This window comes from Lygodium microphyllum, chromosome 19 (genome assembly GCF_053477565.2).
Source record: "Lygodium microphyllum isolate KBCC chromosome 19, Lygodium_microphyllum_v1.1.10, whole genome shotgun sequence".
Taxonomy (NCBI): domain Eukaryota; kingdom Viridiplantae; phylum Streptophyta; class Polypodiopsida; order Schizaeales; family Lygodiaceae; genus Lygodium; species Lygodium microphyllum.
The window spans coordinates 128,065,181-128,086,007 of record NC_141153.1 but is presented as its reverse complement, the minus strand read 5'-3'; the positions used below and the strand labels follow the sequence as shown (position 1 = coordinate 128,086,007).

Below are 20,827 nucleotides of genomic sequence, written 5' to 3'. Positions count from 1 at the left end.
TGGAAGGTCCACAAGGACTCCATGTTGATTGTTAAAGGCAGTAAAAGGAGGACTTTGTATTATTTACATTGTAAAGCATTACCTGGCAAGTTTTTGGTTGTGGCTAAAGTTCATTCACAGATGGAACTTTGGCACAAAAGACTTGGCCATATGAGCTAGAAAGGCCTTCAGGTTCTCTCCTCTTTAGGGAGATTTGATGTAAAAGGCTTTGGACTCGACATTTGTAATGATTGCGTATATGGAAAACATGCGAAGTCTCCTTATTACTTTGGTGTCGTTAAGAAGTCCAATGCTCTTGACTTAGTATATTCTGATGTATGCGACATTTGTAATGATTACATATATGGAAAACATGTGAAGTCTCCTTATTACTTTGGTGTTGTTAAGAAGTTCAATGCTCTTGACTTAGTACATTCTGATGTGTGCACTATGCCATGTTAATTCACATGGGGTTGTACGGTACTTTGTCACTTTTATTGATGATTTTAGTAGAAAGTCATGGGTATATATATTAAAGAACAAAAGGGAAGTGTTGGACGCTTTTAAAAGATTTCATGCTTTTGTTACCACATAGAAAAGTCTCAAGTTAAAAGCTATAAGAACGGATAATGGGGGCAAGTATGCTTCAAATGAATTCAAAAAATTTTGTGAGATGCATGACATTAAGAGGGAGTTGACAACTCCTTACAATCCTGCATCAAATGGCGTGGTTGAAAGATATAATCACACACTTTGTGAGAGAGTTAGATGTATGCTATCCACAACTAATCTCATGCAACAGTTTTGGGGAGAGGCTCTTAAAAATATAGTTCATGTGTGCAATCACTCTCTCAATCGTGCATTGGAAAATGGCATTCCTCAAGAGGTTTGGTTAGGTAAACCTGCTTCATATGATCATTTGCGTGTCTTTGGTTGTGATGCCTTTGTGCATACTGCAATAAATCAGAGTACTAAACTAGACATGAAATCCATCAAGGGCATCTTCGTGGGATATGGAGATGAGGGAGAGATGGGATATAGAGTTTGGCTTCCTCAGGATAGGAAGATAGTACACAGTTGAGACGTAGTATTTAATGAGGAAAAGTTACTGAAAAATGGTATACATGGTGACCTTGACTAGAAGAAGGTCAAATTTCAGCATGAATAGCCAGCCATTCAGAAACCATTAGCCGAACATTTTGTCCCTTTCGATACTGAAAATAAGCAACAACCTATTGTGCTACAGCCAGAAGATAATGGACATCAAATTGATGCACATGATGGAATAGGACAGCAAGAAGAACATGTTGAAAACAGGTTACAACAGCAAGAAAATGCTGAAAATCAGCCACCAAGCGATGGCGTGCACATACTTGAGGATGTAGGCCCATTGCCTAAGAATATAGATCATTGGATAAGGTCTACATGTGTCAGTAGGCAGCCACAAAGGTTTCAGCCATCTTTGGATTGTATTTTATTGACTGATGAAGGTGAGCCTTTGACATTTAAAAAGGCACAGTCATGTGAAAACAAGAGAAAGTGGGAGCTTGGTATGTAGGAAGAGATGAAGTCTCTATATGCGAATAACATATGGGAGCTTGTACCTTTGCTCGAGGATAAGAAAGCTATTCCTAATAAGTGGGTTTATAAGGTGAAATGTATTGATGGGAAGCCTAAATACAAGGCATGTTTGGTTGCTAAGGGCTATATACAAAAGAAAGGCTTAGACTTCCAGGAGGGTTTTCATCGGTGGTGAAGTTGACTATGCTCCGTGTTTGGTTTGCTCTCATTGCATCCTTGGATTTAGAGTTGGATCAGATGGATGTGAAGACTGCTTTTCTTCATGGTGACTTGGACGAAGAGTTGTACGTGAAACAACCCGAAGGTTTTACTATTCTAGGGAAAGAGCATTTAGTTTGTAGGCTGAAATAGAGCTTGTATGGGTTAAAGCAAGCCCCTAGACAGTGGTATAAAAGTTTGATACTTTTATGCTCAGCTATGGATTCAAACGTAGTCATGCAAATCAATGCTTATAGACTAAAAAGGTTGATAATGGAAGCCTTATTGTGCTGGTTTTATATGTGCATATCATGCTGATTGTGGAAAAGCATAAGAGTACTTTACATACTCTTAAAGGGTAGCTGAGTTCAGTTTTCTCAATGAAAGATTTAGGAGCAGTTGAACACATTGTGGGGATGCACATTAAAAGAGATAGAGAACAACACTTGTTGTTTCTCTCACAAGAAAAGTACATCAGCAAAGTACTTGACAAATTTAATATGGTTGACGCTAAGTCTCTTGGTGTGCCTTTACCACCATATACAACGCTTAGTAAAGTTGATTGCTTAAAAGATGCTGCAATTGCTATTGCTATGAAAGGCATGCCTTATGTATCAACTTGTGGTTCTTTGATGTACGCCATGGTTGCAACTTGTCCAGACATTGCTCATGCAGTGGGAGTTGTTAGTAGATTCATGTCTAACCTTGGCAAACCACATTGGGAAGCGGTGAAATTTATCTTTAGATACTTAAAAGGTACATAAGACAAGTGTATATGCTATGGAAAGGGTACACTAGAGTTACGGGGATTCTGTGATTCGGACATGGCAAGAGATCTTGACACCAGAAAATCTACCAATGGGCATGCCTTTACTTTGGCTAGTGGGGCTATTTCTTGGTGTTCAAGGTTGTGGAAAATTGTAGCATTGAGTACTATAGAGGCTGAATATATTTCAGCCACAAAAGCTTCTAAGGAAGCTATTTGGCTTGCCGTTTGGTCAAGGATTTTGGTTTTTTTTCACATACTTCAGTGCTTGGTTGTGATAGTCAGAGTGCAGTATGTTTGGCTAAGAATGCCATGTTTTATGCATGTACCAAACACATAGATATTCGGTATTACTTCATTCGACAGGTCTTGGATGATGGCCTTGTCACACACACTAAGATCAAAACAGAAGACAATCCTGTAGATGTTCTCATTAAAAGTCTTGCAAAGGCTCAGCATGAGCATTGCATTCGACTAGTGGAAGTTGGATAGTTTAAAGGTACCACTTCGAGCCTCTAGGAGGTTGTTGGGTGTAAAGCTCCTTTGGATGTAAGCCCCCATTAATCTTGTGTGTACAAACTTATGAGTGTGAATACACCCTTTACTTGTACCCTAACATATAAATACATTTTTATTTTTTTGTGTACCGTGCAACACATTGGTACACTCACATTCGATTCCCTCACTCTCAACTCTCAGTTCTATCTTTGCTCATTCTTGTCTCGCACATAGTAGCTAAGAAACACGTTTTTTTGAATTTGAAACTTATCAACCGTTTCTTAAAGTATGAAACGTTTTTTAGAGTAAAAAACGTGGGCGTTTTTATTTTATTTTATATTTTTGGTGAGTTGGAACCCAAAACATGGTTTTTTAAACAAAAACTATTGGGCAATGTTAAATATTATGATGATGATGTGTAATGACTTGTGATGGCTCAAGATTTTGGACGAGGGATTGATTTTTTTGTGATTTTGTTTAGTTATTGGACTTTGTCAATCTAGTATCTATTCTTGTCTTAAGATTTGAATATTATACAACTTTAGTCTCATTTATGAGTTATTTATGATATAACACAATTCATTCTCGATTTTGATATTTTGTCAGTTTGTTTTGAAATGAGAATCGTGATGTTGCAACTTCACGCAGTCCATAATATAGATAGGCTATTTACATGTTAATTTCAATTTTCTTTGTATGATATGCATAGTTACCAAGAACGAGGAACGGGAATGGGAACAGGACCCCTTGGAATGGGGGGAATGCCCAAAGTGAGGGAACGGGGTGTGTGTGTGTGTGTGTAGAGAGAGAGAGAGAGAGTGTGTGTGTGTGTGTGTGTGTGCTTTTTTCATAATTAATACAATTACCTTTTACGAAAAAAAAAAAAGAGAGAGAGAGAGAGAGTCAACACTTGTCTTAGAATCTAAAGAGAGAGATTCTATATATATATATATATATATATATATATATATATATATATATATAGAGAGAGAGAGAGAGAGAGAGAGAGAGAGAGAGAGAGAGAGAGAGAGAGAGAGAGTACTTTTTTCGTAATTAATACAATTACCTTTTACGAAAAAAAGAGAGAGAGAGAGAGAGAGAGTCAACACTTGTCTTAGAATCTAGAGAGAGAGATTCTATATATATATATATATATATATATATATATATATATATATATATATATATATATATATATATAGAGAGAGAGAGAGAGAGAGAGAGAGAGAGAGAGAGAGAGAGAGAGAGAGAATAATCAAGTTTCAACAATAATAAAGATTCAAAACATTGTAACCAACAATGGATTGTCGCATTCATAATTCAACATTGTAATCAACAATGTTGCATAAGTCCAACTGGCAACAAGTGTGCATTGCAAAAACACAAAATATGCACTAAACTTTAAAGCCTAAATAGTAAAGATCCAAGTTACAAGAGCTCCAATTTCCAAGTCAATACTCTAAAGTTCCAAAAGGCTAGCTACTAAGTGCTCTGATTCATGGAAGATGGCTCCACTGTGCTTGAATACTCATCCTGCTGAACAACATCCTACCCATCACCATCACCATCACCACCACCACCACCATCATCATCATCATCATCATCATCTTTTTTCCAACATATAAAAGAATCAGCCTTTGTAACTGATGCACGAGCTAGCAAGCGAAGATTGGAGCTCACATAAACTAGGTCATTCGTCTTCATTCTACCAAGACGATTTCTCTTCTTTGAGTGAATGTGATTGAATGAGCTCCATAGTTGCTCTAAACAAGAAGAGCTAATTGTTCGGCTAAGAATACGAATAGCCAAACTCTGCAACTCTGGAGCTTTTGCCCCGTAGTCCTCCCACCATAAAGCAGCCCCAATATTTGTCATGTTCTCTAGTGCATCCTCTGTACCAAACATCCCTAATGTTTGCCGATATATAGAGAGCTGATTTTTAATTTTGCGTTGCATTTCACAGCTAGGATAAAGCCTTGCAAGCAATGTGTTCCAAGCCTTGACCACCTCAAGGTCTCTTTCTTGCATCTTTCCTTAAAACTCAAGATCAAGCACATATGGTACAACATGCATAGGAGAGTCATACTCATTCCATCTGCTTATGCATAACTCCTTGATCTGCTCATACCTATCTGCATTTGGTTCCAAACTCTCCAACCTCTCAATCATGCGATCCATACCTTCATAGATCTTCCCAATGCATGGATCCAAGCCATCTGCAAGCCTCAATATGTGCATAATAGGATCAACCATTTGGTTGGTGCGATTGACCTTATCCCAAAAATCTCTATCACAGACATATGCATTACATAACACAGCAGTAGCATTGGCAGCCCCAGTCCAATTTTCATACTCATCACTAGCAAATAGCTTCCTAATTGCGCCTTTGTAATAGTGCAATGGACCAAGCATAAGAAAGTTATATGCAAATTGTGTATCTGAGTATTTAAGAAGTTCTTTGTTACTTCTCTTGCGAAACTCAGCATGCAAGTACTGATGATTAGATATAAATGTGATAATCTTGTTGCCTTTCGCAACAAGAGATGCAATCCATGGCAAGTCCCCAATATCCTTCAACAAGTTATTCAAGCAATGCGCCATGCATGGACTAAAGGTGATATGTGGATACATTGCCATTAAAATGTTTCATGCTGCCCTGTTTGTAGGTTCACCATCTGCCACAAATTGCACTACATTTTTTGTCCCAACTGTTGGGTATTTGACTCACGCCTCACTTATGCCTACGCTCATATGGGAGTGTTGGTGATCAGTAGGACACTGGGCACTTTTTACTCTTGGTAGGAGAGGTTCTTTCCCCCGGACTTATAGTCTTATTGTCGTATGTGCTTATGTTACACACTTATGGGCACTTAGTGTGTGTCGGGTGTGAACACCCCCTACAACCCTAAGGTTTAAGGGTTGTACTTTGTACTTTCTAGTTACACTCTTTCAGTCAATTGGATTGGGTGTCGTGCTTCACTCTGTCTCTCTCACTCTCACACTGTCTACTGCAGTCTTAGTTGCACCTTGATCCTTCCATCTCACATTTGGTATCAGAGCGGTCTGCAGTCTGCAGACTGTAGCCTTCACTGTTTGCAGCTCACGCCAGTTCTGCCCCAGCTGACAGTTCAGCCCAGCGTGCAGCTTGTCTACCTACTCCTATTCGACAGCTCCAACACGTCTGTCACCAGGTTTGGCACGCCGCTTGCCTGTGGCCGCCTGCTTGTGGCACGCCAGCTGCAGGCGCAGTCGCCACCAGACTTGGGCGACGCCTCACAACTGCTGCGCCGTCCTGTTCGTCCGCTCCAAACGCCCGCCCAACTGCCCCGTCAGACTGCGACCTGACATTTGATCGTCCGCCTGTAATCCACGTCAGCAATCCGTTGTTTGACTGTCTACCAGCGACTAGACTATCGTCCGCCTTGACCACGTCAGGTATATATATTTTTTTGTTTTTTTTAACAAAAAAAATATATCATTTTATTCCAGAATAAATTTTTGGCAGAGGAGGTTCATATGTTGCAGGCACCGCAAACAGGATACCAGTGTGGGCTAAATTTGATGCAAATTTCTGGGCACATTCATCAGAAATTTTGGGGCTTTTATGTATTTTGAGGACAGTTGCATATGAACTGTTGTTACAGTCACAGAAAGACTGTTTTGAACAAATTTTTGGCAATTTTTTTTGGGGATTTTGATATTACAGTGTTGCTGAGCACTGTTTGCACCTTGGGAAGCATGCATTAAAAGACATTTTTTGACAGAGTACGCCCTTGCACATTAATTGTAGAAGTGTGCTTGCTGCAATTTCTGAAAATTTGCAGATTTCTAGTCCTTACTGCTTTGACATTGCTTATTTGTCTTTGGAAATTTGTCATCATGGCAAATCAGGGAGGTGATATATTTACGTATGTATCCAAGGAAGACAGATTGGACGGAAACAATTACTCGCTATGGTCATTCATGATGAAGAATGTATTAGTGGCCAAGAATTTATGGGATTATGTCAGTGGAGAGGAAACTCGACCGGGAGTTGTAGCTCCCGTTACTCCTCCTCCTCAAGGAGCACGTGGACAACGGGGACCTCAGTCCGCTCCACCTCAGCCACTTCCTCCAAGAACTGTAGCTCAAAAAGCTTGGGATACACGTGATGCACAGGCCTTGTCGCTGATTGCTTTGGCAGTTCAGCGGTCCATCATCCCTCACATTCGTTCAGCATCTTCTTCACGAGATGCATGGCTGACTTTGGAGCATATGTTTGCAGGAAAGAATGAGACTCGAATCTCTTTCTTGAAGAAAGAGTTAGAGACTTTGAAGATGAATGAGGGTGATTCTATGCAGGATCACTTGAATAAGATTCAGGACTTGAGGGAGCAGCTCATGAATGTAGATGAGTACTTTTCGGATGCACAGTTGATATCCACCACCTTGAATTCCTTACCTCCTTCATACTTGTCTTTTCATACTGCATTGAACCTCACCATGAGGATTGTTGAGCACCCATTCACTTTTATTCAGTTGGTTAGTTTGCTTCTAGAGGAGGAGCAAACAAGGAAAAATAGTGGTGTGGATGCTATAGTCTCTGAGCAGGCTTTTGTGGCAAAACAGAAAGGCAAAAACAGCAAGGTGAAAAATGCTCCACAGAGTTCTGGTACTTCGGGCACATCGCAGAATCAGACACAAGGGGAGACGTAAGCTAAAAAAGGAAAATGTCATTATTGTAAGAAGCCAGGCCACTATATCACTGAGTGCAGGAAGCGCATTGCGAAAGAGAAGAAGAAGGAGTCAGGAATGTCTGTTTCTACTACTCCTTCCACTGCTAGTGAGTCCGCGTCCTTTGTTGTGGATAGGGACTATTGTTTTTACACTTGCAGTTATGACATCTCTTGGGCCGATAGAGCACTTAGCTCTACAGAGGATGGTGACACTTGGTTCTTTGACAGTGGTGCTTCTAGACATATTACATCTCGCAAAAATCTGTTTGCTTCAGTTAGTGCACCTCCCGTTGGGAAATCTGTACAGTGTGCCAATAATGCATCATACCTTGTTCGTGGTATTGGGGAGATTCAGCTCACAGCCATTGATGACTCTATTCTCCACCTGCAGGAGGCTTTGTTTGTGCTTGGAATCAAGAATAATTTGCTTTCTACTTCTTCTTTGGCACGTTGTGGGTTGCAGGTCACATTTGATGATGACCGTTGCATGGTTAGAGATAAAGAACGCATGACTTTGGTCTTGACAGGATCTTTGTGTCATGGTTTATATGAGTTGGATGCTCTTTCAGTAGATCAAACGGCATACTTGACATCCACTCTTACTCTTCTATGATACAGGCGGAGTTATGGCATGCTCGTTTGGGGCATGTAAACTTTGGCAGCTTGATGCTTTTGCAGCGTACTCAGATGCTGGATGGCTTACCTCTCTTGAAGAGACCTCCTGAGCACTTATGCGAGGGATGCATTTTGGGGAAAATGCATCGTTTCTCATTTCCCTGTGATGTTGCTTTCAGAGCAACAACCAGATTGCAGTTGGTGCTTTCAGATGTTTGTGGGCCTATGCAAACCATGTCATTGGGCGGTTGTTATTATTTTGTGACATTCGTTGATGACTTTACACGTTTTTGCCGGGTCTACTGTTTGAAAAAGAAGTCAGAAGTGTATGATGCATTTTTGGCTTTCAGTGCACTTGTTGAAAATCAATCTGGATACAAAATTAAGACTCTCTGTTCGGACCGAGGGGGGGAATACATGTCCTCTATGCTGAATTGTTTTTTGAAGCAGAAAGGCATAGTCCCACAGTACACTACTGCCTATACTCCACAGCAGAATGGGGTAGCAAAGAGGAAGAATCGGTCACTCAAGGAGATGGCCAGATGTATGTTGAAGGCAAAGAGCTTGCCTCATAGTTTTTGGATGGAAGCAGTCATGTGTGCTTGCCATATTTTGAACAGATGCCCTACCAAAGCCTTGAAGACCATCACACCTTTTGAGGCTTGGAACAGCCGTAAACCTTTTGTTGGTCACTTCTGTACCTTTGGGTGTCTTGCCTATGCCCATATTCCACAGGTACTTAGAAAAAAGTTGGACAACAAGGCTGTTAAGTCCATTTTTATGGGATATAGCAATGAAAGCAAAGGCTACAGACTCTATGATCCCGTTACAAAGAAGGTTTTTGTCAGCAGGGATGTTTTTTTTGATGAAGAATCAGAATTATCCTTGGCTGGTTTGGACACATATCAGGCTGCCCGTGATGTTTTTGAAGGGCTGCTGCCCATTACTTTTGGTGATTCAGCTGGAGCTTCAGAAAATGAACCTAATGTTCAGCCAGCTGCTCCTATGGAAAGTGCAGAAATTCAGCCATTGGCTGATCGGAATATTCAGCATAATGCTGAAACTGAAATTCAGCAAGAGCTTGCACACAGTCAGGAAGCTAGACAGTTACCTAGATGGTATTTGCAAACTATGCAAGATAGTCCTTTGGATGCACCCATGGCTGGTCGTACTAGAAGGCAAACTCGTTTACATGATTCAGCACATACCATGGAGTTTGTTATGGCAGCAAGTACTTTTGATAATGAAGAGCCTGAATGTTTTGAGGATGCACAACACAGTGTGCATTGGATGGCAGCAGTGCAAGCTGAATTAGATTCTATTACTAAGAATCAAACTTGGGATTTGGTGTCCTTGCCATTTGGGAAGAAAGCCATTGGAACGAAATGGGTCTACAAACTGAAAAGGAAAGCAGATGGATCCATTGATAAATACAAGGCACGGCTTGTAGCTAAAGGCTACGCACAGAAAAAGGGCATTGACTATGAGGAGACATTTGCTCCTACTTCCCGTATGACGACCATTAGGTCTATGATTGCTTTGGCTGCACATTATGGTTGGACAGTGCATCAGCTAGATCTCAAGACTGCATTTTTACATGGGGAACTTCAGGAGGAAGTTTATGTACAGCAGCCCATTGGTTTTGCAGTTGAAGGCTCAGAACATTTGGTATGCAAGCTCAAAAAGACACTATATGGTTTGAAACAAGCTCTTAGAGCTTGGTATGCAAAAATAGATGCTTTCTTGCTTGGTCAGGGGTTTCTAAATAGCTCATCTGAGTCTATCCTTTACGTATGTAAAGAAGGGGATCTATGCTGATTATATGTCTTTATGTTGATGACCTTTTGCTCACTGGAACACATGTTGATCAGATTTCAGCATTCAAACAAAATTCAGCATAGAGGACATGTATTCCCCCCCTCGGTCCGAACGGAGAGTCTTAATTTTGCATCCAGATTGATTTTCAACAAGTGCACTGAAAGCCAAAAATGCATCATACACTTCTAACTTCTTTTTCAAACAGTAGACCCAGCAAAAACGTGTAAACAAAATTTGCAGCAAACTTTTGACATGTGGGACTTGGGAGTTTTGCATTACTTCTTGGGCATCCAGTTCATACATGATGCTCGAGGTATTGGGCTATTACAGTCAAGGTATATTGGGCAGCTTCTTGAGAAGTTTGGCTTACAAGATTGCAAGCCAGTTTGTACCCCCATGGAACGTGGACTAAAACTGTCATTACATGATGACAGTGATTTGTTTGATATACATACATATGCTCGTGTAGTTGGATGCCTTATCTACCTATGCAACACTAGGCCGGACATACAGTTTGCAGTTTCAGCTTTGAGCAGGTATATGCATCAGCCACGTATGTCACATTGGCAAGCTGTCAAGTGTGTTTTTCGTTACTTGCAAGGTACTTGATCTCTTGGGTTGCTTTATGCCAAGGGGGGACCACTGCAGTTACATGCTTACAGTGATTCTGATTAGGCTGGTGATTATGATACACGTCACTCCACTAGTGGCAATTGTTTCTTTCTTGGCTCTTCTTGCATTTCTTGGCTTAGCAAGAAACAATCCACTGTTGCCACATCGTCATGTGAAGCTGAATACAAGGCAGCTTTCACTACCACAGTTGAATGTGTATGGCTTAGACGCTTGCTAGCTGATCTGGATGTATCTGTTACGGAGCCTACTCCTTTGTTCACTGACAGTTAGAGTGCCATTGCAGTGGCACGGAACCCAGTGTTTCATGCCCGCATGAAACACATTGAGATTCATTATCACTTTATCAGAGAGAGGCTACATGCAGGTGATATCAGCCTTGTCTATTGTCCTACCACCAGTAATGTGGCATACATCTTTACCAAAGCTCTTACTCGTGACAAATTTAAAGCATTTCGCGATGCTTTAAATTTGATATCCTTTGGTGGCGGATGATCATTGTACTCTTGATCACTCTTCACTCTAGGGAGGTTTGTTGGGTATTTGACTCACGCCTCACTTACGCCTACGCTCATATGGGAGTGTCGGTGATTAGTAGGATACTGGGGCACTTTTTACTCTCGATAGGAGAGGTTTTTTCCCCCATACTTATAGTCTTATTGTCGTATGTGCTTATGTGCTTATGTTACACACTTATGGGCACTTAGTGTGTGTCGGGTGTGAACACCCCCTACAACCCTAAGGTTTAAGGGTTGTACTTTGTACTTTCTAGTTACACTCTTTCAGTCAATTGGATTGGGTGTCGTACTTCACTCTGTCTCTCTCACTCTCACACTGTCTAGTGCACTCTTAGCTGCACCTCGATCCTTCCATCTCACACCAATAGCCTGCACTGCCTCACACCACCCGGATGCCAATACATCTAGACTCTTTTCAGTCTCTGAAGCATCATGACTACCAATGAAGTATACATCCTCACGAGAATATGCGACAATACCATGTATGGATCTATGGCGTGTATCACTCCATCCATCTGCTATCAATGTCACTCCATTTCTTGCCCATTGATTGCGAATATTTGCTGTTGCAATCTCTATGGTTGCTTTCTCCTTCTCAAGCAATGTAGTCTTGATATTTTTTGATGAAGGGGGCTTATATGTGGGTCCATACTCTGCAATCTTTGTCACTATATTTAAAAAATAAGGTAACCTTGTTGATTTGAATGCAATATGGTCATAGTAAAAAAAGCGTGCCACTACTGCATCTGTTTCCTCTTTTTTCTTTGGTTCCCATGAAGTATGCAATGAACTCTGTTTAACACCACGACCTGTTGCCATTGATGGCCCACGAGAAGGCTGCGTAGCCACTAATCTTGGTGGTCTTCTGCATGAAGCACCATACCCTGCTGGCCTTGGAGTCCATGTTGTTGGATCCACTGCTATATTTGGCGTCCTCCTGGCATGTGAATTCCCCATAGAAGTGGCTATGCGGTTAAGTAACTCCTGCCTTTTCTCAATTGATACATTGGTGCAAAAACGCACCTCTTTCCCCTCCTCATGTAGAAGATGGGCCCTCACTTTATCACCCCCACTAGTGTGAGCATAAGAGCAAAGTTTGCATTTCCAAGGTGAGTCCCTCCACCTCTCAATGGCACCCTTGCATCTACCTCATCCCACCATGACCAAGTAGTACTTCGACTTCGTCCAGTTGTTGACGAAGTACTCGCTGAGGATGATGAAGATCCCATAGATGTCAATGCTGCCATCTATATAGAAGTGACAAATAATCAATAAACTTCAATGAAATTACAGAAATTTGCAGCCAACATTTCAACATCCATGTGTCAAAGTTCAATGAAATTGCAGAAATTTCAACCAAAGTTGAAAGTTCAATGAAATTGCAGAAATTTCAGCCAAAATTTCAACACGAGCGTCGAGAATCAAGATTCCTCGGACCTCACCTAATCGCGGGTGGGAATCAGGCCAAGCGAGCAAGAGAGGTGGGCCGCACGTGAGGTAGGCGGGAGAGGTAGGTGGGAGAGACGGGAGAGGCAGGTGGGAGAGATAGGCGGGCGGAAGTAGGCACGGCCCAGGCGAGGTAGGTGTGTCAGGCGGAGCAGGTGAGTGAAGCAGGAGCAGCGGGTGACAAGTAGAGCAGCAGGTAATAATCGAGGAGATGTGGGAGTAGGCGGGCGACAAGCAGGAGAAACAGGTGGGCGACAGGTGGGAGAAGCAGGTGAGTCGCAACATAGCCGGGCGACAGGTGGACGGGAGTAGGCGCGGGAGTAGCGGGTGACTCGTTTTTTTTAAATTTAAAAATTTTGTTGTTGGAATGGCCGTTCCAAATAGGGAATGGCCAAGGAACGGGGAACAGGGAACGGGAGGGAACGTTTCGCCAGCGTTTCCTGGGCTCGTACCTCCTGGAACGCGTTAATCCGTTCCTATGTGCGGGAACGGGCATTCCCTGTCTCTATGATGATATGTATGAATCATAATGTTTGAGTTATAAACCATAGTATAGCTTGTCCAAAGACTAACTTTGACATAAGTGACAAGTCAATAATGGATCATGGATATGTAACGTATAATGTATTATTCTCAATTGACTCTATTATCACTCAAGCTCAATTAGCCATTCTTTGTTTAAGAAAGAGTTCCATAGGGGTTTAGGACCTCTTTCCCTAGTCAAAACTATTAAGAATCCCTATATAAAAAAACCCGCGTTTCTTATTTTACCCCCTTTTGAAAGAAACTTACGAAACATGTTTCTAACGTTTCATTTCTAAACGTTTTTGACATTTCTGGCTGCTATGGTCTTGCACTCCATAGCACTCTCTTGCAACAATCGACCTCATTATGCCTTGAAGGCCTTGTATCTTGCGCAACAACATTTTCAGCTTGCTGTCCATGAGAACCTTGTCAAAGATTAGGTATTGCATTTTCTTCTTTCCCATGTGAATGTCCATATTGAGAGGCATCATCATTGCTTGATTCCATCTCATTGTATGAAGACATGTTGCTGTAATGGCTCAATTAAGCACAAAGATCAGCACTAGCACAAAGCTTTGACTTGCAATCAGGTGCCTCAAGCCCATCAAATCAAGGGATTCACTGGTATCTTGGCAATGGAACCATGAAACTAGCCTTCCTCCTCGAATAGAGTGGTAAATAAGCTAATTTGACACTAATTACAGTAAGCATAAAATTCACATAAATTGAAAATACAAAGGTTACCACTTAAATCTTGGACAATGGACAGCTTGTTGGCTCCAAAATTGGCGTCCCTTGTGGTATTTGCTTAACTTTTATTGCAAGTGGATGGAGTACAATTGAGATTCTTTGATCTCCTCCACTAATCCAAGTGCACCTCTTGCTATCAAACTGACTAGTAAGTTTTCAAACCAATTTGCATCTTGGTTTGCTTGGGGATTGATCTTTACCTTGCTCCTTAAAAGATAGATTCAGCCCCAAATTTGATATTGGCTGGCCTCTTGAATCTCCCTAGAATTTCTTAATTTTAAGCACATATCTCAAGGTGGCTATCAAACCCTAAATTTTGTTGTAAATTAGAGTTTATAGGAGAGGATTTTCAATATCTTCACGTTTGATGACTCAAATGTTTGGATTCTGTTGAGATAACTTGAGAGATGGTTGGGAAATGAGAGAGAATGCTGTAGAGAGAGAAATTTCAGATTTTCATTGTGAGAAATGTTAATAAACTATTGTTTCCTTACTGAAAGAGGCATGGAAGCTATTACCTACAGCTTAGAACCACCAAAAAGACTACTGCCCCCTCTTATTTGTTGTCACTTGTACTGTAAGGACTTGCTCTTGGCGGGCTCCAAAATGTTGTCACTTGTGATAGGAATGGTCCTTGGGCGGTTACAAATCACATTAGTAGCATATTCTTGCTCTCTAACTACCTCCTTTTCTCTCAAAATGGTTGAAATAGACTTCCATTAGTCCTAAAAAACGTTTTTTCCAATTGCACGGGCAAGTTTTGCCAAGCAGTATCCTTCTAATCCCATTTTTCAGCATTATCTAGCTTATTAAATTAATTTTTAAAATATTAATTCTGACATTATCTAGCTTATTTAATATTCTGAACATTAATTTAATGATTAGTCTAGTGCTCAAAAAAGTAATTTCACTAGCAAATAATTAAATTGACTAGGTTGTTTTATGTTTAAAGTATCCTTGAGTTACAAGCAGTTATTGATCCCTAGAATGGCATTTATTAATTAGTTATGCCTAGTCTCTAATGTCACCACTGATATTAGTGGCCAATAAATTGATCTAAGCTCAAATCTGACATTGAGTACCACCTAGTACCTATCAAGAATAACTTATAACTTTTGTCTTTGGCATGAACTAATATGTTGAGGTCTTGGGTCCCACACTGTGAAATAATTAATTTGTAGCTCAGATGTGCAAGTCACATTAGCACACTTTTAAAACTTTTAATCAAATCTAAGCAAAACAATAAAATTTCACGTCTTTGTGATAGTTTCCAATGACGGAGAAGCTCGATAAGACATTGTGGGATCCTGAGAAGGTGTTTGTGACATTATGAATTAGTTACATGTCGTTCGTGTACCTTACACAAAACCAAGTCTCCATAATATCTGCAGGATACTCTTTACAAGAGCACCAGCTTTGATACCATGTGAAGATATGCTAGGGTTTGTATGGAGGAAACACAAAAAGTAGCGATCATAAGCGAAACACAAAGACTCAGACAGTGACGTGCAAAACTCAAGCGCAAAACGCAAAGTGCAAAATCCAAAAACACAAACACAAATAGAGGAGAAAGAGAGTTGTGAAGTGAATGAGTGAATATTGTAAATGAATGAGAGAATGTACGGAATGCTCAAGGGCAAAGTTGTCCAATAGCTGATGGCTCTCATGGGAGTGGATTGAGGGGGGTGTCGATGTATATCCCACTGAAGATGTATCCTGAGTGCAGCAACCACTAGTTGGAGTAGAGAGTGATGAAGAAAAGTGCTGAAAATGCAAAAACAACTTGATATAGATGATGGAAGCTGATCACTGACAACAATGGGAGATTGGACGATAGCTCTAGACCACGTGGCAGCGGTTATTGGGAGCTAGACAGCTAGTGGAAGAGGGATAATAGTTGAAACCTGCAAGACAAGGATGGGGTTGAATAGTGGGCAGCTTGTCTATTTATAAATGTGGAAGTATCCTCCCAAATTAAGGTTTTGCATCTGGGACACAGAAACTCTCTAGAACCACTTTCCATTTAATGAAACTTTTGGTAATTTTTTAATTTGGGAGTGTTTTAAAGAGCTAATCAGTGGGTAATGAAGAGCTCAACAAACCATAGCTTCTGAATGAGGTTGCCTGTCATAACTATTAAGTTTGTACAAGCCACGGTATAAAGTACCAGTGATGGCAATCATATCATCATCATGTGTGTCCTTTACCACACATTGTGGCCGAATGAAGCGAACTTCAAGCCACTAGTAGCAATGATTGACACAAATAACAAGTTATTTTGAATATGGTAGATACAAACAAAACATCCTTTAAGGTGACAACATCCCCATTCATTGCATTGATAAGGATTTTTCCAATGCCTTTGACTGTATAAGTAACATTGTTGGTACATGCAGCTATCAAAATGAGGCATGAGTTAGACTCACACATGAGTTGACCAGACTGCTAACACCCTATCTCAGATCATGGGTGATTTGATACAATACAATGATATGATAATAATAATTTATAATAGTCCATACAATACAGAACCACTAGAATAGGACCATGGAGATCCAAGCTGTGGGTGATCAAGGCATCACCAAGGTGCCTCGGAGAGGACATGATGCCGATGTTGATCGCATTGGAACTTGAAAAATAGAAAAGAGCCATAATAGATCTCTGTGTTTGTCAACAATGTCTCGCAGTAGCATACAAGACCATCTTGTCAAAAATGTCTTTGAACATACATGACCATGGATTCTCCGCCTTTGGCCAAGACTGCCAAAGTATCCTCTCATGTGAGCTCAGACTAGGAGCCTATCCTGCTCTTTGTCAAGTAATAGCTCATCACGAATTTGGATGTCAGCCTAGTCCAAGATTTGAACCTGCCAATTCGATCAATATGTTAGGGAAGTCCCTCTTTGGAACTTGTGCACATGTATACTTGTATAGATGAGGCTCACTTACCCCATCTCATCATCTTCTCACACTCCCTTTGGCACCAGAGAGTTGTTAGGGATGACCGCATCACCTCTACTAGAAAGCAATAGAGGAAGGGGCAGCCAAGCACTTCTTGCGATCAACAAAAGATGTCCCTATCCGTGCCTTGGCCTTGGTCGAAGGATCTGAGTTAAAGTTTAAGGAAGAAGATGACTCAAGAGAGGAGTGTCCCGATCTTGCTTCTTTTTCTTCTCCTTCTTCCTCCAAGCCACTAACTCTCTGCAATCCTTGTGTAAATGTCCCTTCTTACTACAATGATAACATTAGGCCTTTGACCCCTCTTCCTTGCACCCCTATCTGAAGCTGTAAAGGCCTCACTGGACCCACGAGTCGATGAGGGAAGCCTCTCTTGTCAACACAAAGACGTCTCATGCTCAAGCAACATTGAGGAGATTTGTAGAAAAATGACAAGTGTTGATGACATCTAAGCCCTCAAAGCATTGGCCACTCCATCAAACCCCGGAGGGAGCTTGTAGAGCATAGTCCCCACAAGATAAGCCCAGAAATGGGTTGCCCAGCAGTAGTAGAGAGTCACCTGATCAATGGATGGAATTCACAGATTTGTTATCAGCAGAAATCAACATGCAAAACGGAGATCTTGAAATCTGATACCATGTCAGAAGTATATGTAAGCATGAAAGAATGCTGAAATAGACTGCTGAACACAATACAGAAATAGAGTGAAAGAGCACACATAGAAGAACACTGCAAATAAGCGAATTTAGAAGAATGCTCGGGAAATTGAATCCATATACCAAACATGAGAATGTTTGGTATATGGAATGCTCGGGAAATTGAATCCACATACTGAACATGAGAATGTTGCGTACAATAGTGAGTCATTGGGTCGCAAGCAATGGCACCGGCTCCCAAACATATATGGAATGCTCGGGAAGTTGAATCCACATACCGAACATGAGAATGTTTCGTACAACAGTGAGTCATTGGCTCGCAAGAAATGGCACCGGCTCCCTCTCTCCACAGAACTTGTAGGTGATGATGTGTGACTGAGGAGGAGCCTGAATATGGAGGATCAAAATATGCCATAAATGGTAGCAGGTCGGCCAGCAATAAATGCCCAAATACACATCATAATGACCATAATAAAATGCCTAAAATGCCTCGAAATATCAAACATGAGCTAGACTCGTACATGAGCTGACTAGACTACTAATTGGGGGGGCGGGGTTATATAAATCTCAAAGAAAGGTAAACTAGAAAAGGATAATGACCTTCGATATTCTCCAAGAATAATCCACTAGAGGAGAACTCACTTTTTTGTGAACTTTGAGGGGTCCAAAGATTTAGGAAAGGGCAACTTGGCAAATCATTGCCCATGTGTACTTTGATGGAGGAGATTCATATAAAACTGGAGAACCTATCAAAAATACATTGGGCGAAAGTCAAATAAACAATAAAGAAGCCAGCCATATATTAGCTTTGGGTGGTTGTGACTTAGTGAAATGACTTCCAACATCTCTCAAAGCACAAGTGAGTTGAGAAACGGGAATGGCAAGGATGTGCTATGGATATATTAGTGTTACAAGACTTGACGTGCCTTGTCAATCTAAGTGAAGTTCTCTAATGTCACAATCCCTTTGTAAGTGGTAGTAGTCAGAATAGCCGTCAGTGCACAACTTGTAGCTACACAAGCTCAATGGATAGTTGTTGTGACAAGCGGGTTTCTCCATTGGAGCATAACCATGCCCTTGAGGACCCTTCATGTAAGACCACATGAACATACCATGTCACATGTCCTATCAAGCTTAACACACCAGTCTAAGATTTTTACATTAGCATGCCAGTTTACCCCCAAGATTTTGTCCAGGAACTGTCTCTATGGTAGATCATAGAGGTCCATAACATGCACAAGAATCATGTCAACCATGAAGCGTGCCCACAGCCTGGTAAAATGCAAAACATGTTTATGACTAAAATGTTTCACCTCCGGCCTGAACACCTCGCAGAAAAAAAAAAGGGAATGTCTGAAAATACATGAAAATTTAGTGATGTCACTTGGTGTTTCTGTAGGGACGTGCCTAGCACTGAAATGTCTCAGGCTGAAACAAGCAATGTATTCTAGTTTAAGAGGACTTTAATTTTAAAATCAAAGTGTTTTCCTAGTGTAATGGAACATACACTTTTATATGTGTTTCTAATGTACTAATATGTCCCCTAAAAGTGAGGGAGTTTCAAGGGAGTTTCAAGGGGCCCAATATATGATTTGAGACTATCTTTTTAACCATGCCACTTTTCAGCAATTCAGAACTGTACTTCAAAAGTTCAGGAGCTATAAAATGATAATCCCCCTATCATAAGCTGTACTTTAGAAGTTCATTGCTCTTTGGTTTAGGAAACTGCAGGCTCGTTAAAGACGGTGGAGATAGTCAGCACAGGTGGAAGTAAATATTTGTTTTCACGGGATCAGCTTTCATTCAGTTACCGGACTTCGCCATTCCAGGCAGCTCAACCACATGCAGCAATTGCAGCGGCCACATTTGAGTTAAGACCATCATCAGTTTGCAAAGAGCGACAAAAAGATTACTTGGACAGGTACTGATTTGCTCTTTATTAGCCATCTGCAGTCTTCTAATATCACATTTGTCTGCCTGTATTCTCACTTCAGTAATGCCATACTAAGAAAGTACAGGGAGAGTTGTTTTCAGTTTACACCAAGATCACTGCTATGCAGTAATGTTTTGACGTTGCAGGAGGAAAAGGACACAACCTGTCAGCGAGAGAACAGCAGGTTGTGTTTTTAAAAATCCTGGAGGAGATGTGCCATCTGCAGCATTTTTAATTGATCAGGCAGGGTTAAAAGGGACCATGATCGGGGGAGCGAAGGTATCAGAGCTGCATGCTAATTTCCTGGTTAATACAGGAACCTCCCAATCCTCAGATATCACCAACTTGATCTCTCTTGTCAAAGAGGAAGTGAAGCTTAAATTTGGTGTTGACCTTAAAGAAGAGATTCTATACATTCCTCCTGTCAGGGTTTGCCCCGAGTCTTAATTTCTCTTGCCTCTTTTCATGCTGTTATGATGATTTTCAGAATTCTGGATGAGCCCATATCCTCTTTAAGCATCTTTGAAATCATTTTGAAGTTTCAAAGAATTTGCATCTCTTTTCATGATGCACAAAGTCCTTTCATAATAATCAGGACTAAATTTGAGGTGTTCATAGTTACTAGCTACCACCAATTCAGCTGACTCAGTAACGGTATCTCTCAAATGTAGGAGGTAGAAGGATGGGTTATTAACAAGCTCCTGACAAGTAGCTTTTTACAGTCCTTATGTTTCTATTGTGAACTCAAGGGCATAGCTATTTGACCAGTAAATTTACTAAGCACTAGGAAATTCTGGCAGTTTACATGCAGCTTACTGGAGCATAAAATTATTAGGACAGGAAAAAGTGTGAAAGAACTTGAGCTCGGCTTAGAACATAAAGCACCATAATACTTTATAAGCTGTTCATTATTTGGGAATGGACTGACGAATGTCTTCATACAAAGCACTAGGTCTGAACCCAAGAAGCTTGTGTTGCACAAAAGGTATATCTGTCTTTACAAATTGTGGCTGCTTGTTCAACCTTGTCATCGTAATTGGCCTTCTAGATGCTTTAGTTGGAACTATGGTGCAAATAGTAGCACATGCATTATATTGGAGATGCTGGTAAGGAACATCCTTCATGTTTGTCTGTTTGGATAATATGGTGCTAGCAATTCACGAAAGTGAGGTGCTATTACGTTGGTGATTGAGGATGAAGGTGGACGCTTCTAGGATGGTCAACTAGTTTTGAAGGAGGGT

General features: G+C 40.9%; 1 protein-coding gene across 2 annotated transcripts in view; it reads left to right on the top strand.

The window, feature by feature from the left end:
* The window catches only part of LOC148020366 (uncharacterized), an 84,465-nt gene extending 64,058 nt beyond the window's left edge, over positions 1 to 20,407 (top strand). For both annotated transcript variants that reach the window (XM_087700671.1, XM_087700670.1), the window contains 2 exons: positions 19,375 to 19,574; positions 19,733 to 20,407. In XM_087700671.1, coding sequence (XP_087556797.1) covers positions 19,375 to 19,574; positions 19,733 to 20,033 — 501 coding nt within the window. In that variant the 3' untranslated portion in view covers positions 20,034 to 20,407. The remainder of the gene's footprint in view (positions 1 to 19,374; positions 19,575 to 19,732) is intronic.
* Positions 20,408 to 20,827: the final 420 nt, after the last annotated feature.